The sequence below is a fragment of the Lolium perenne genome, chromosome 2 (genome assembly GCF_019359855.2).
Source record: "Lolium perenne isolate Kyuss_39 chromosome 2, Kyuss_2.0, whole genome shotgun sequence".
NCBI lineage: Eukaryota > Viridiplantae > Streptophyta > Magnoliopsida > Poales > Poaceae > Lolium > Lolium perenne.
The window spans coordinates 310,257,841-310,272,187 of NC_067245.2; the positions used below are offsets into that span (position 1 = coordinate 310,257,841).

At 42.7% G+C, this 14,347-nt stretch overlaps 1 protein-coding gene across 1 annotated transcript; it reads right to left on the reverse strand.

Annotated features, from left to right (window-relative positions):
- Positions 1 to 2,321: 2,321 nt before the first annotated feature.
- On the reverse strand, positions 2,322 to 5,139 carry LOC127336859 (protein FATTY ACID EXPORT 7-like). Its single transcript, XM_051363727.2, has 3 exons — positions 4,748 to 5,139; positions 2,802 to 2,936; positions 2,322 to 2,674 (listed from the first exon to the last, which is right to left on the reverse strand). Exons 1-3 carry the CDS (start codon positions 5,061 to 5,063, stop codon positions 2,532 to 2,534), a joined length of 594 nt encoding a protein of 197 aa, XP_051219687.1. The 5' UTR covers positions 5,064 to 5,139; the 3' UTR covers positions 2,322 to 2,531.
- Positions 5,140 to 14,347: the final 9,208 nt, after the last annotated feature.

The window sequence follows — 14,347 nt, forward strand, 5'->3', positions numbered from 1 at the left end:
GAGTTGCTGGTGCAGGAGCAAGAGGTATTGGAGCAACGGGTCCAAGGGACGCCATGGAGGGTGCATGAAGAGCAGCAAACGAGGGGAGGTGATAAGGAGCGAAGCGGCGGTGAGCGAATATCAGCATGTGGTCGAACCCCAGTGGATGAGCCATATCTCTACTCCTGCCATCATCAACGCGTTGATCTATGCGCAACATCGAGATTTGATGCTTGGCGCCGGATCAAATTTTCCCATATGCAGCCTAGCAGATGGAACCCAAGCAACAACCATGGAGAGGTCCAATTAAGAGTCGACACCATTGCCGGGTCACTCACCACCTCCGATCTCAGAAGGGTGCATGCCTCGTAGTCCTACACAACACAAGCACTAAGAGCTACCTACCGGGACACGATCTTGGTCGTCGGAACCGTCGGGGGAGGAGGCGGCGATGCGTCCATGGCATGGTTGATCGGATGTGATAATGAAAGAAGAGTGTGTCAATGGAGTGGTGATGGGAGTGACATGCATGGGGCAGAGGGTTAAGCCCCGTCTCCCGCGCTGCTCGACGCGTGCGACGGGAGGGCACATCATTTCAAAATTGTACTCTCTCGGGTCTGACTTTGGGGAATATGTCGATTCGGGCGTTCCCCTTGGGCTTGGTTGGGGAGTGCTTTGATGCGCACCGGCTATAACTTGGGTGTGGACCGGGCAACCAATCTGCTTGTTTTTTTTTTGGTTCCTAAGGCTTGTTTTCAAATGATATGGGCTGCCAATCATGCCCTTGGTTGTCACTCTGTTAAAGAGTGTTGTTTCCGCCGCTACCAATCACGCCTTTGGCATGTCACCGTGTTGCAGAGCTGCTGCCGCCACCATAGGCCATAGTATCACATCACAACACCTCTTGTGTCACTCGATCTAGACCCGACACATCTTGTTCTCTATTCATGACAACTTCGATCTTATTTTTCGAAATAGAAACAGAAAACTTATTTAGAAAATTGTGCGGATGCAACAGAACGAATCAAGTGAAACGAGTTCCCATTATGACATCTTTTCATTGAAGCAAGACCACTTTTGTCGACCGCTTCCTTAGCGCAACTCTAGCAAACCCCTTATAGCTGGGTAAACCTTTAAAAATAACTAACTATTAAGGTTTTTATGAAAAAATGGACCAGAACAGATATTGTATAACTTGAGTGGCTTGTAAATTTTTTAGAGGACACCGTCAGTTCGCGTCTGAGATCTCCGGGAGGCAATTTTCCATAGGGCCTTGTAAACCGATCAATGGTTGGCGGGAGGGAAGTTTCAGCCTAACTGGCACCGGACCGCCTCCGTAGTCGCCAGAATCCGAGCACGCAACCATCCTTGACTAGTCGTCCTCGCCAGTTGAATTGAGCCGAATCGCATGTAATCATGCTCCTCATGAGCTCACGCGGCTGGCGGGTAGCCAGGTAGGGGACGGTGGCAGGAAGGGGCGGGCGAGCGTGTGTAGCGTGTGCAGCCGGTGGCCGGCACACGGTTTCCTGGGCCATTCACGGCTGGGAAGAAGGGGGAGTATAGGGGAAAGTAAAAAATAAATAGAAAGCTGATAAGTAGGTATTTTATTGATAGATTTCTGACTATGCTATGTTACCGCCTCCTTTTGCGGGATCTAATCTCCACGACACATTTCAAGCCTTTATATCGCATTTTAAGCCTTTATATTGCGTTTACCATGTCCTTTATCCGTGATTTTGAGGGCCGCGGAATGAGGGGTCCACTAGAGTTGGTCTTACTTTTTTTTCTAGTTGACAGAGACGAGAAAGAGGAGATGATCTATGTAAATTTAGGGTTAGGGACGAGTGATCAGTTACTATAGTTGACAAGAGGAGAGTTTTGATAGAGAAAGAGGAGATGATCTATGTAAATTTAGGGTTAGGGACGAGTGATCAGTTACTATAGCTGACGAGAGAAGAGTTTTGACAGCGAGTGATGCAAGGGAGCATCTGCTGGTAGCGTATATAGTACCTGCATTCACATCTTTGGCTTTTGCTACGTTCTGTTTCCAATTGATTTTGCACTTTTCTTGATTCAGAGTTCTTGACTGTCCTTGACAGATTCTTTAGCGATGTAAAGCCATCAGGCAGTAGACCAGCAAGGGAACAGGTGTTGCGGTATTCGTCATTGAATTATCATATCAACAAAATGTCATTTTCCTGTTGGATTGATATTGAGCAAACCATGTATTCTAACCTTATTGTGGTGGGAAGAAGAAATATTGCTCCAATTTCATGGTTACTTGACCTCCTTTATAGATACAGTTGCGTCCATGGTAACTCAGGAATCAACTCAGAGTTCCATCCAAATTATTGATTTCCGCCACCACTAGATCACACGCTTGTTCACTAGTCGAGCGTAACACGAGTTCAGCGACAAGGTAATGATAGTCATCATCCACCAACAGATCCTAGAACACAAAAGAAAGAACTGCCGACAAGTGCTTTGAAACAAAACAAAAAAAAAGTGCCGCAGAAGCCCAGAAGTGCACATGGTAATTGCAACTGACTGCATCACACATGTGAGCTGCGCAAGATCCCATGGAAGTAGCCGCCGACCATGACAAAGGAAAGAAGGGACACGACACCCGCTGGGAATATCTTCCCGGACTTCTTGAAGCGAGATCCCATGACTGTCAGCAATGCAGCCGATATACCTATGGTGCAAAACCAAAAGAACATTGGGGCATCAGCAACTAGGAGAAGAATATATGTTGATATGATTCCCAAGCAAGGATGAGAAGGACCACAACAAATATGTATTAGGCAAAAGAAAGTACATACCTAACCCGATCGACGATGCAAAGACAGGTCTCACTGGGAGTTGAGTATGGACAAAGAACAACAGCAGGGCTGATATGCCTCCTGCAGCCAATGACTTCTGGCTTCCACTCTTCATGTACCCCATTACCCCACCAGCTACAGAAATTAGTTGCACAACAATCAATTCTCATATATGATGCAGCTTGGCAAGAACAGTCAATGCAATATTTTATATGCATATCAGTGCACTTTCAGCCTTCACATGGAATGCAGTAAAAGGTTGTACGACCTCCTAGCCATATGAGATGGTTAATGGAGCTCAAATAATGTTAGGAGTCCGTGGCCCTATGCTAGTTTAAGACATAATAGTAATTGAGAAAAAGGGACTCTAAACACGGAAGGCATCAAATAGCAAGAACATTACTACTCTGTTGTCAACAAAAAAGACCACGTGTTCAATAAAGCCAACCACCTGGAATCTGAATAATAATAATACCCTACTTCCTAGGAGAGATAACCTACATTGTGCTTGTTTTTTAAGCCCATAATTAAGGGAGTAAGCACTTAACACTATAAGATAGAAGAGCACCATGTGGCATACCGAAACAGAACACGTTTCTGCATTTGCAATTTGTTAAGCACATCCCAGTTTTATTGGTGCCACGATACAAGGAGGAACAGAGTAGTTAAGACTTAAGAGGGTGTTGATGAGCCAGCCTACTGGTTTCTACAAGTGTCAGGTCCATTTTAATCAGAGCCTCGTCAAACCAGCAAATTTAAATTTATTGTCAAGAGCATAAAAGATGTAATCTTGCCAAAAAAGGGACCCAATAAATGTGTGGTTTAACAAACTGAGAATAAACCATTAGTCATAAGTTCAAATGCCAGGGTGATGCAGTTGACCTTCTAGGCAAATCGAACTTGCGCCCAAATATGATCATGCGGACAATAATGGAGTAAGCACATAATTCCCGGGAGAGATAGCCTACATTGTGGTTGTTTTAAGCCCGTAATTAAGGGAGTAAGCACTTAACATTATAAGATAGAAGAGCACCCTGTGGCATACCAAAACAGAACATGTTTCTTCATTAGCAATTTGTTGAGCACACCCCAGTTTTATTGCTGCCGAGATAGTGATACAAAGAGAACAGGGTAGTTAAGAGGGTGTTGATGAGCCAGCATACTGGTTTCTACAAGTGTCAAGTCCATTTTAATCAGAGTCTCATCAAACTAACCATTTTAACTTAAATTTCAAGGGCAAAAAAGATGCAATCTTGCCTAAAAGGGACCCAATAAATATGTGTGGTTTAACGAACTGAGAATAAGCCATTAGTCGTAAGTTTAAATGCCAGGGTGACGCAGTTGACCTTCTAGGCAAATCGAACTTACGTCCCAATATGATCATGCGGACAATAATGGAGTAAGCACATAATTCCCGGGAGAGATAGCCTACATTGTGGTTGTTTTAAGCCCGTAATTAAGGGAGTAAGCACTTAACATTATAAGATAGAAGAGCACCCTGTGGCATACCAAAACAGAACATGTTTCTTCATTAGCAATTTGTTGAGCACACCCGAGTTTTATTGCTGCCGTGATAGTGATACAAAGAGAACAGAGTAGCTAAGGGGGTGTTGATGAGCTAGACTACTGGTTTCTACAAGTGTCAGGTCCACTTTAATCAGCATCTCGTCAAACAAGCCATTTTAACTTGATTATCAAGGGCATAAAAGATGTAATCTTGCCTAAAAGGGACAAGATACAAATGTGTGGTTTAACGAACTGAGATTAAGCCATTAGTCATAAGTTCTAGGCAAATCAGGCAAATCGAACTTGTGTGCCAATATAGGATCATGCGGACAATAATGGTTCGTACTGATGAATGACCGGTCGCAGTTGACAGATAAACTAGTGCAGTTTATTCAAACCAAACGCATCTGCAATGAACTTGTGTGTGTTGCGGCGCTTACCTCCGACGAGCGCGGCGTAGGCGAGGGTGAGCTTCTGCGACATGGAGAGCCCCTCCCCCATCTTCTCCTCCTCCTCGTCCCCTTCCCCCTCTCCACCCCCCTGCGGGCCCCCGCTCCCAGATCCCCCGCTGCCGCCTTCCGATCCGCCGCCGCCGAGGTCGGGCTCCTTGGCGGCGAGGAGGCGCGGGGAGCGGAGCGAGAGGAGGGCGGGGGCGCGAGGGCCGGCGCGCAGGAAGAGGAGGGAGCACTGGGAGGCGCGGATCGGGGCCGGGGCGAGGGCGAGCGGCGCGAGCAGCGGGGTCGTGGCGAGGGCCATGGCGCTCGAGCTTTGGGGTTTTGTCGGGGGTCAACCTCTTCTGCTCTGTTGGGGGGCGGTGGTGAGATGTGATATGCAGATCTTGCAGTTCCAGGAGGTTGTGTGACACTGCAGGTGGGCTCTCTCTTTTTCAGCTGGATATTTGGTAAGGTGTGGGGTCGTGTCAAACCTCCAAGAGGGAGATGTAAACACAAAATACTTTCACATTAGAGTTAACACTACATATAAAATACGCTCCGAGGGGAAACAACTTCATGCACAAGCTATGTTCAAGTCTGCGTCACGAATCACAAAAAATTCTCACCCACTATGAATAAGGGGGCTCCGGTTTCTTCCGAAGACATCGACTCGCTCGTCTTGGATTTCTCGGCTACAACCTCTCGAGCCTAGTCTAGCCTTTTCGGGTGCCTCCATCAAGTTCATGCTCACCGCTAAGTCTTTGGTCGGACAACTCCGTCGAAGCTTGCTTTAAAGTACGTTGGCATACCACCAATCGTGACCTTCTGAGTGTCATGGCTCTTTTCTCGGATTTGCACGCGGAAAACTTTATATGACGAACCTGAGAAGCATTGACTCGAAGGGGGGGTGTTAGTGAATCTCTGATCTCCATCTTATTAGCCTCGTTTGTGCTAACATGATTGCACCAAGGTTGCAAAAACATTTATGAACACGCTCATTTCTCGATCTCAAAGTGTCTCCACCAAGACTAGAAAGAATCCACGATAATTTCACGCACGAAATATGCAAGAAGATTGTAGTGGCTAAATACCCCTTATGTCCTCCTCAAGTTGGATATAAAAAAAAGCTTTGACATTGTCTGATGGGAGCTGTTTGAACTATTGCAAAAAAATATTTCTACGGGGTTTTGTAATTGGGTGGTGGCCCTTATTTGTACTCCTACCTCTCGGTAGTACTGTTCTAAGATAGCCCATTATCCATAGGAGAGGTCTTTTCGAGACGGTAACCTGCTGACGCATGTCTTGTTTGTGCTCGCTAATGTTCACCCTCAGCACATCCTTGGTAAGGTGACTTCGGCTAGAGATCTTTGTTGCTTGATAGGTAGAGGGCCCTCCATTCATCCTCCATATATGAAGAAGATGAGGCCATATTCATTGGCCCGATCAAACAAGACAGTAATGGTCTATTTTAGAGATATTTCTTGAGATCACGTGTCTTGTTACTACTGTCCATAATTTTTGGTGACAAGGATTCGTTGGGCGGGCATTGATCATGAAAACAGAATTTGTCTAGGGCATCCCCATCATGAACACCTCTTTCTTGTTGTGATCTCTTGGTGTGATACGTCTCCGACGTATCGATAATTTCTTATGTTTCATGCCACATTATTGATGATACCTACATATTTTATGCATACTTTATGTCATATTTATGCATTTTCCGGCACTAACCTATTAACGAGATGCCGAAGAGCCAGTTGCTGTTTTCTGCTGTTTTTGGTTTCAGAAATCCTAGTAAGGAAATATTCTCGGAATTGGACGAAATCAACGCCCAGGGTCCTATTTTTCCACGAAGCTTCCAGAAGACCGAGGGAGAAACGAAGTGGGGCCACGAGGTGGCCAGACGACAGGGCGGCGCAGCCTGGACCCTGGTCGCGCGGCCCTGGCGTCTAGGCCCCTCGTGACGCCCCTTGACCTACCCTTCCGCCTACTTAAGCCTTCGTCGATAATAGCCCCAGTACCGGGAGCCACGATACGGAAAACCTTCCAGAGACGCCGCCGCCGCCAATCCCATCTCGGGGGATTCAGGAGATCGCCTCCGGCACCCTGCCGGAGAGGGGAATCATCTCCCGGAGGACTCTACACCGCCATGGTCGCCTCCGGATTGATGAGTGAGTAGTTCACCCCTGGACTATGGGTCCATAGCAGTAGCTAGATGGTCGTCTTCTCCTTATGTGCTTCATTGTCGGATCTTGTGAGCTGCTTAACATGATCAAGATCATCTATCTGTAATACTATATGTTGTGTTTGTTGGGATCCGATGGATAGAGAATACTATGTTATTTGATTATCAATCTATTACCTATGTGTTGTTTATGATCTTGCATGCTCTCCGTTATTAGTAGAGGCTCTGGCTAAGTTTTTACTCTTAACTCCAAGAGGGAGTATTTATGCTCGATAGTGGGTTCATGCCTTCATTAAATGCAGGACAAGGATGAAAGTTCTAAGGTTGTGGATGTGTTGTTGCCACTAGGGATAAAACATTGATGCTATGTCCGAGGATGTAGTTATTGATTACATTACGCACCATACTTAATGCAATTGTCTGTTGTTTGCAACTTAATACTGGAAGGGGTTCGGATGATAACCTGAAGGTGGACTTTTTAGGCATAGATGCATGCTGGATAGCGGTCTATGTACTTTGTCGTAATGCCCAATTAAATCTCACAATACTCATCATATCATGTATGTGCATTGTCATGCCCTCTCTATTTGTCAATTGCCCAACTGTAATTTGTTCACCCAACATGCTATTTATCTTATGGGAGAGACACCTCTAGTGAACTGTGGACCCCGGTCCATTCTTTTAATCGAATACAATCTACTGCAATACTTGTTCTACTGTTTTCTGCAAACAATCATCATCCACACTATACATCTAATCCTTTGTTACAGCAAGCCGGTGAGATTGACAACCTCACTGTTTCGTTGGGGCAAAGTACTTTGGTTGTGTTGTGCAGGTTCCACGTTGACGCCGGAATCCCTGGTGTTGCGCCGCACTACATCTCGCCGCCATCAACCTTCAACGTGCTTCTTGGCTCCTACTGGTTCGATAAACCTTGGTTTCTTACTGAGGGAAATTTGCTGCTGTACGCATCACACCTTCCACTTGGGGTTCCCAACGGACGCGTGTGATACGTCTCAGACGTATCGATAATTTCTTATGTTCCATGCCACATTATTGATGTTATCTACATGTTTTATGCACACTTTATGTCATATTCGTGCATTTTCTGGAACTAACCTATTAACAAGATGCCGAAGTGCCGATTCTTTGTCATTGCTTTTTTGGTTTCGTAAATCCTAGTAACGAAATATTCTCGGAATTGGACGAAATCAACGCCCAGGGTCCTATTTTGCCACGAAGCTTCCAGAAGTCCGAAGAGGAGACGAAGAGGGGCCACGAGGGGGCCACACCCTAGGGCGGCGCGGCCCCCCCTTGGCCGCGCGGCCCTGTGGTGTGGGGCCCTCGTGTCGCCTCTTGACCTGCCCTTCCGCCTACAAATAGCCTCCGTTGTGAAACCCCCAGTACCGAGAGCCACGATACGGAAAACCTTACTGAGACGCCGCCGCCGCCGATCCCATCTCGGGGGATCCAGGAGATCGCCTCCGGCACCCTGCCGGAGAGGGGATTCATCTCCCGGAGGACTCTACGCCGCCATGGTCGCCTCCGGAGTGATGTGTGAGTAGTCTACCCCTGGACTATGGGTCCATAGCAGTAGCTAGATGGTTGTCTTCTCCCCATTGTGCTATCATTGTCGGATCTTGTGAGCTGCCTAACATGATCAAGATCATCTATCTGTAATTCTATATGTTGCGTTTGTTGGGATCCGATGAATAGAGAATACTTGTTATGTTGATTATCAAAGTTATATCTATGTGTTGTTTATGATCTTGCATGCTTTCCGTTACTAGTAGATGCTCTGGCCAAGTAGATGCTTGTAACTCCAAGAGGGAGTGTTTATGCTCGATAGTGGGTTCATGCCTGCATTGACACCTGGGACAAGGATGAAAGTTCTAAGGTTGTGTTGTGCTGTTGCCACTAGGGATAAAACATTGATGCTATGTCTAAGGATGTAGTTGTTGATTACATTACGCACCATACTTAATGCAATTGTCTGTTGCTTTGCAACTTAATACTGGAGGGGGTTCGGATGATAACCTGAAGGTGGACTTTTTAAGCATAGATGCAGTTGGATGGCGGTCTATGTACTTTGTCGTAATGCCTAATTAAATCTCACTATACTCATCATGATATGTATGTGCATGGTCATGCCCTCTTTATTTGTCAATTGCCCAACTGTAATTTGTTCACCCAACATGCTGTTTATCTTATGGGAGAGACACCTCTAGTGAACTGTGGACCCCGGTCCAATTCTCTTTACTGAAATACAATCTACTGCAATACTTGTTCTACTGTTTTCTGCAAACTATCATCTTCCACACAATACGGTTAATCCTTTGTTACAGCAAGCCGGTGAGATTGACAACCTCACTGTTTCGTTGGGGCAAAGTACTTTGGTTGTGTTGTGCAGGTTCCACGTTGGCGCCGGAATCTCTGGTGTTGCGCCGCACTACATCCCGCCGCCATCAACCTTCAACGTGCTTCTTGGCTCCTACTAGTTCGATAACCTTGGTTTCATACTGAGGGAAACTTGCCGCTGTACGCATCACACCTTCCTCTTGGGGTTCCCAACGGACGCGTGTTGAACGCGTATCAAGCAGCTTTTTCAGCGCCGTTGCGGGAGATCAAGACACGCTGCAAGGGGAGTCTCCACTTCTCAATCTCTTTATTTTGTTTTTGTCTTGCTTAGTTTTATTTACTACTTTGTTTGCTGCACTAAATCAAAATACAAAAAAATTAGTTGCTAGTTTTACTTTATTTGCTATCTTGTTTGCTATATCAAAAACACAAAAAAAATTAGTTACTTGCATTTACTTTATCTAGTTTGCTTTATTTACTGTTGCTAAAATGGCTACCGCTGAAAATACTAAGTTGTGTGACTTCACAACCACAAATAATAATGATTTCTTATGCACACCTGTTGCTCCACCTGCTACTACAGCAGAATTCTTTGAAATTAAACCTGCTTTACTGAATCTTGTTATGCGAGAGCAATTTTCTGGTGTTAGTTCTGATGATGCTGCTGCCCATCTTAATAATTTTGTTGAATTATGTGAAATGGAAAAGTATAAGGATGTAGATGGTGATATTATTAAACTAAAATTGTTCCCTTTCTCATTAAGAGGAAGAGCTAAAGATTGGTTGCTATCTCTGCCTAAGAATAGTATTGATTCATGGACTAAATGCAAGGATGCTTTTATTGGTAGATATTATCCCCCTGCTAAAATTATATCTTTGAGGAGTAGCATAATGAATTTTAAACAATTAGATACTGAACATGTTGCTCAAGCATGGGAAAGAATGAAATCTTTGGTTAAAAATTGCCCAACACATGGACTGACTACTTGGATGATCATCCAAACCTTCTATGCAGGACTAAATTTTTCTTCACGGAATTTATTGGATTCAGCTGCTGGAGGTACCTTTATGTCCATCACTCTTGGTGAAGCAACAAAGCTTCTTGATAATATGATGATCAATTACTCTGAATGGCACATGGAAAGAGCTCCACAAGGTAAGAAGGTAAATTCTGTCGAGGAAACCTGTTCCTTGAGTGATAAGATTGATGCTATTATGTCTATGCTTGTGAATGGTAGGACCAATTTTGATCCTAATAATGTTCCGTTAGCCTCATTGGTTGCTCAAAATTCTAGGACATATCCTGCTAATGGTAACTCTTATGGTAGATATGTTTCACCTAATGAGGAAAAGATGTTAGAAATTGAAAGATCCACCAAGAGCTTTATGCAATCACAATATGAGCAAAATAAATTGTTTACTAAAACTATGAATGAACAATCTACCTTGTTGAAGAATATAGGAAATCAATTTGAAAATATGAATATGGAGATTTCTGGGTTGCAAACTAAACTTGCTAATGCTGAAAATCGAATCTCATACATGTCTGCATCACAATCTTCTTTAATTAATAAAATGGCTGCTGATGTTGATCTTTTGAAATCGAAAGTTATGCCTAATGAAAATCATCATAATAAAATTGTTACTACAGCAAATGCCATCCAAGTTAGAATTAATGAGAATATAAGATTAATGGCTGAATTGCGTGCTAGGTGGGATAGAGAAGAAAATGAAAAACTAGCTAAAGAGAAGAATGTAGCTAAAGTTTGGACAATTACCACCACTAGTAATGCTAATGCTACACATGTTGCTGCACCTCCTACTAATACTAATAAAAGAATTGGTGTTAGCAATGTTTCCACTTCTAATGCAAAGCGAGAAACCGCTCAAATCGCTAAAACCGTTGAAACCGCTGTGATAAAGCTGCTGAAATTTTTTCCAACATTGGGGATGATGATCCCATTGCTTTAGATTATAATGGTTTGAATTTTGATGATTGCCACATCTCTGAAGTTATAAAGTTCTTACAAAAACTTGCTAAAAGTCCTAATGCTAGTGCTATAAATTTGGCTTTCACGCAACATATTACAAATGCTCTCATAAAAGCTAGAGAAGAGAAACTAGAGCGCGAAGCTTCTATTCCTAGAAAGCTAGAGGATGGTTGGGAGCCCATCATTAAGATGAAGGTTAAAGATTTTGATTGTAATGCTTTATGTGATCTTGGTGCAAGTATTTCTGTTATGCCTAAGAAAATTTATAATATGCTTGACTTGCCACCACTGAAAAATTGTTATTTGGATGTTAATCTTGCTGATCATTCTACAAAGAAACCTTTGGGGAGAGTTGATAATGTTCGCATTACCGTTAACAATAACCTTGTCCCAGTTGATTTTGTTGTCTTGGATATTGAATGCAATGCATCTTGTCCCATCATATTGGAAAGACCTTTTCTTCGAACTGTTGGTGCTACTATTGATATGAAGTAAGGTAATATAAAATATCAATTTCCTCTCAAGAAAGGTATGGAACACTTCCCTAGAAAGAGAATGAAGTTACCTTTTGATTCTATTATGAGAACAAATTATGATGTTGACACTTTGTCTCTTGATAATACTTGATACACACTTTCTGCGCCTAGCTGAAAGGCATTAAAGAAAAGCGCTTATGGGAGACAACCCATGTTTTTACCTACAGTACTTTGTTTTTATTTTGTGTCTTGGAAGTTGTTTACTACTGTAGCAACCTCTCCTTATCTTAGTTTAGTGTTTTATTGTGCCAAGTAAAGTCTTTGATAGAAAAGTAAGTACTAGATTTGGATTACTGCGCAGTTTCAGATTTCTTTGCTGTCACGAATCTGGGTCTACCTCCCTGTAGGTAGCTCAGAAAATTAAGCCAATTTACGTGCATGATCCTCAGATATGTACGCAACTTTCATTCAATTTGAGCATTTTCATTTGAGCAAGTCTGGTGGCCTAATAAAATTCGTCAATATGAACTGTTCTGTTTTGACAGATTCTGCCTTTTATTTCGCATTGCCTCTTTTGCTATGTTGGATGAATTTATTTGATCCACTAATGTCCAGTAGCTTTATGCAATATCCAGAAGTGTTAAGAATGATTGTGTCACCTCTGAATATGTTAATTTTTATTGTGCACTAACCCTCTAATGAGTTGTTTCGAGTTTGGTGTGGAGGAAGTTTTCAAGGATCAAGAGAGGAGTATGATGCAACATGATCAAGGAGAGTGAAAGCTCTAAGCTTGGGGATGCCCCGGTGGTTCACCCCTGCATATATCAAGAAGACTCAAGCGTCTAAGCTTGGGGATGCCCAAGGCATCCCCTTCTTCATCGACAACATTATCAGGTTCCTCCCCTGAAACTATATTTTTATTCCATCACATCTTATGTGCTTTGCTTGGTGCGTCGGTTTGTTTTTATTTTTTGTTTTGTTTGAATAAAATGGATCCTAGCATTCACTTTATGGGAGAGAGACACGCTCCGCTGTAGCATATGGACAAGTATGTCCTTAGTTTCTACTCATAGTATTCATGGCGAAGTTTCTTCTTCGTTAAATTGTTATATGGTTGGAATTGGAAAATAATATATGTAGTAATTGCTATAAATGTCTTGGGTAATGTGATACTTGGCAATTATTGTGCTCATGTTTAAGCTCTTGTATCATATGCTTTGCACCCATTAATGAAGAAATACATAGAGCATGCTAAAATTTGGTTTGCATATTTGGTTTCTCTAAGGTCTAGATAATTTCTAGTATTGAGTTTGAACAACAAGGAAGACGGTGTAGAGTCTTATAATATTTACAATATGTATTTTATGTAAGTTTTGCTGCACCGGTTCATCCTTGTGTTTGTTTCAAATAAGCCTTGCTAGCCTAAACCTTGTATCGAGAGGGAATACTTCTCATGCATCCAAAATACTTGAGCCAACCACTATGCCATTTGTGTCCACCATACCTACCCACTACATGGTATTTTCCGCCATTCCAAAGTAAATTGCTTGAGTGCTACCTTTAAAATTCCATCATTCACCTTTACAATATATAGCTCATGGGACAAATAGCTTAAAAACTATTGTGGTATTGAATATGTACTTATGCACTTTATCTCTTATTAAGTTGCTTGTTGTGCGATAACCATGTTTTCTGGGGACGCCATCAACTATTCTTTGTTGAATATCATGTGAGTTGCTATGCATGTCCGTCTTGTCTGAAGTAAGAGAGATCTACCACCTTTATGGTTGGAGCATGCATATTGTTAGAGAAGAACATTGGGCCGCTAACTAAAGCCATGATCCATGGTGGAAGTTTCAGTTTTGGACATATATCCTCAATCTCATATGAGAATAATAATTGTTGCCACATGCTTATGCATTAAAGAGGAGTCCATTATCTGTTGTCCATGTTGTCCCGGTATGGATGTCTAAGTTGAGAATAATCAAAAGCGAGAAATCCAAAATGCGAGCTTTCTCCTTAGACCTTTGTACAGGCAGCATGGAGGTACCCCATTGTGACACTTGGTTAAAACATGTGCATTGCAAAGATCCGGTAGTCCAAGCTAATTAGGACAAGGTGCGGGCACTATTAGTATACTATGCATGAGACTTGCAACTTGTAAGATATAATTTACGTAACTCATATGCTTTATTACTACCGTTGACAAAATTGTTTCATGTTTTCAAAATCAAAGCTCTAGCACAAATATAGCAATCGATGCTTTTCCTCTATGAGGACCATTCTTTTACTTTATTGTTGAGTCAGTTCACCTATTTCTCTCCACCTCAAGAAGCAAACACTTGTGTGAACTGTGCATTGATTCCTACATATTTGCATATTGCACTTGTTATATTACTCTATGTTGACAATATCCATGAGATATACATGTTATAAGTTGAAAGCAACCGCTGAAACTTAATCTTCCATTGTGTTGCTTCAATGTCTTTACTTTGAATTATTGCTTTATGAGTTAACTTTTATGCAAGACTTATTGATGCTTGTCTTGAAGTGCTATTCATGAAAAGTCTTTGCTATATGATTCACTTGTTTACTC

Coding starts and splice junctions, on each gene's coding strand:
- LOC127336859 (XM_051363727.2), bottom strand. CDS start 5,063: ATGGCCCTCGCCACGACCCCGCTGCTCGCGCCGCTCGCCCTCGCCCCG. Junction 2,937..4,747: donor CTACGCCGCGCTCGTCGGAG/GTAAGCGCCGCA, acceptor TAATTTCTGTAG/CTGGTGGGGTAATGGGGTAC. Junction 2,675..2,801: donor TGCATCGTCGATCGGGTTAG/GTATGTACTTTC, acceptor TTTGCACCATAG/GTATATCGGCTGCATTGCTG.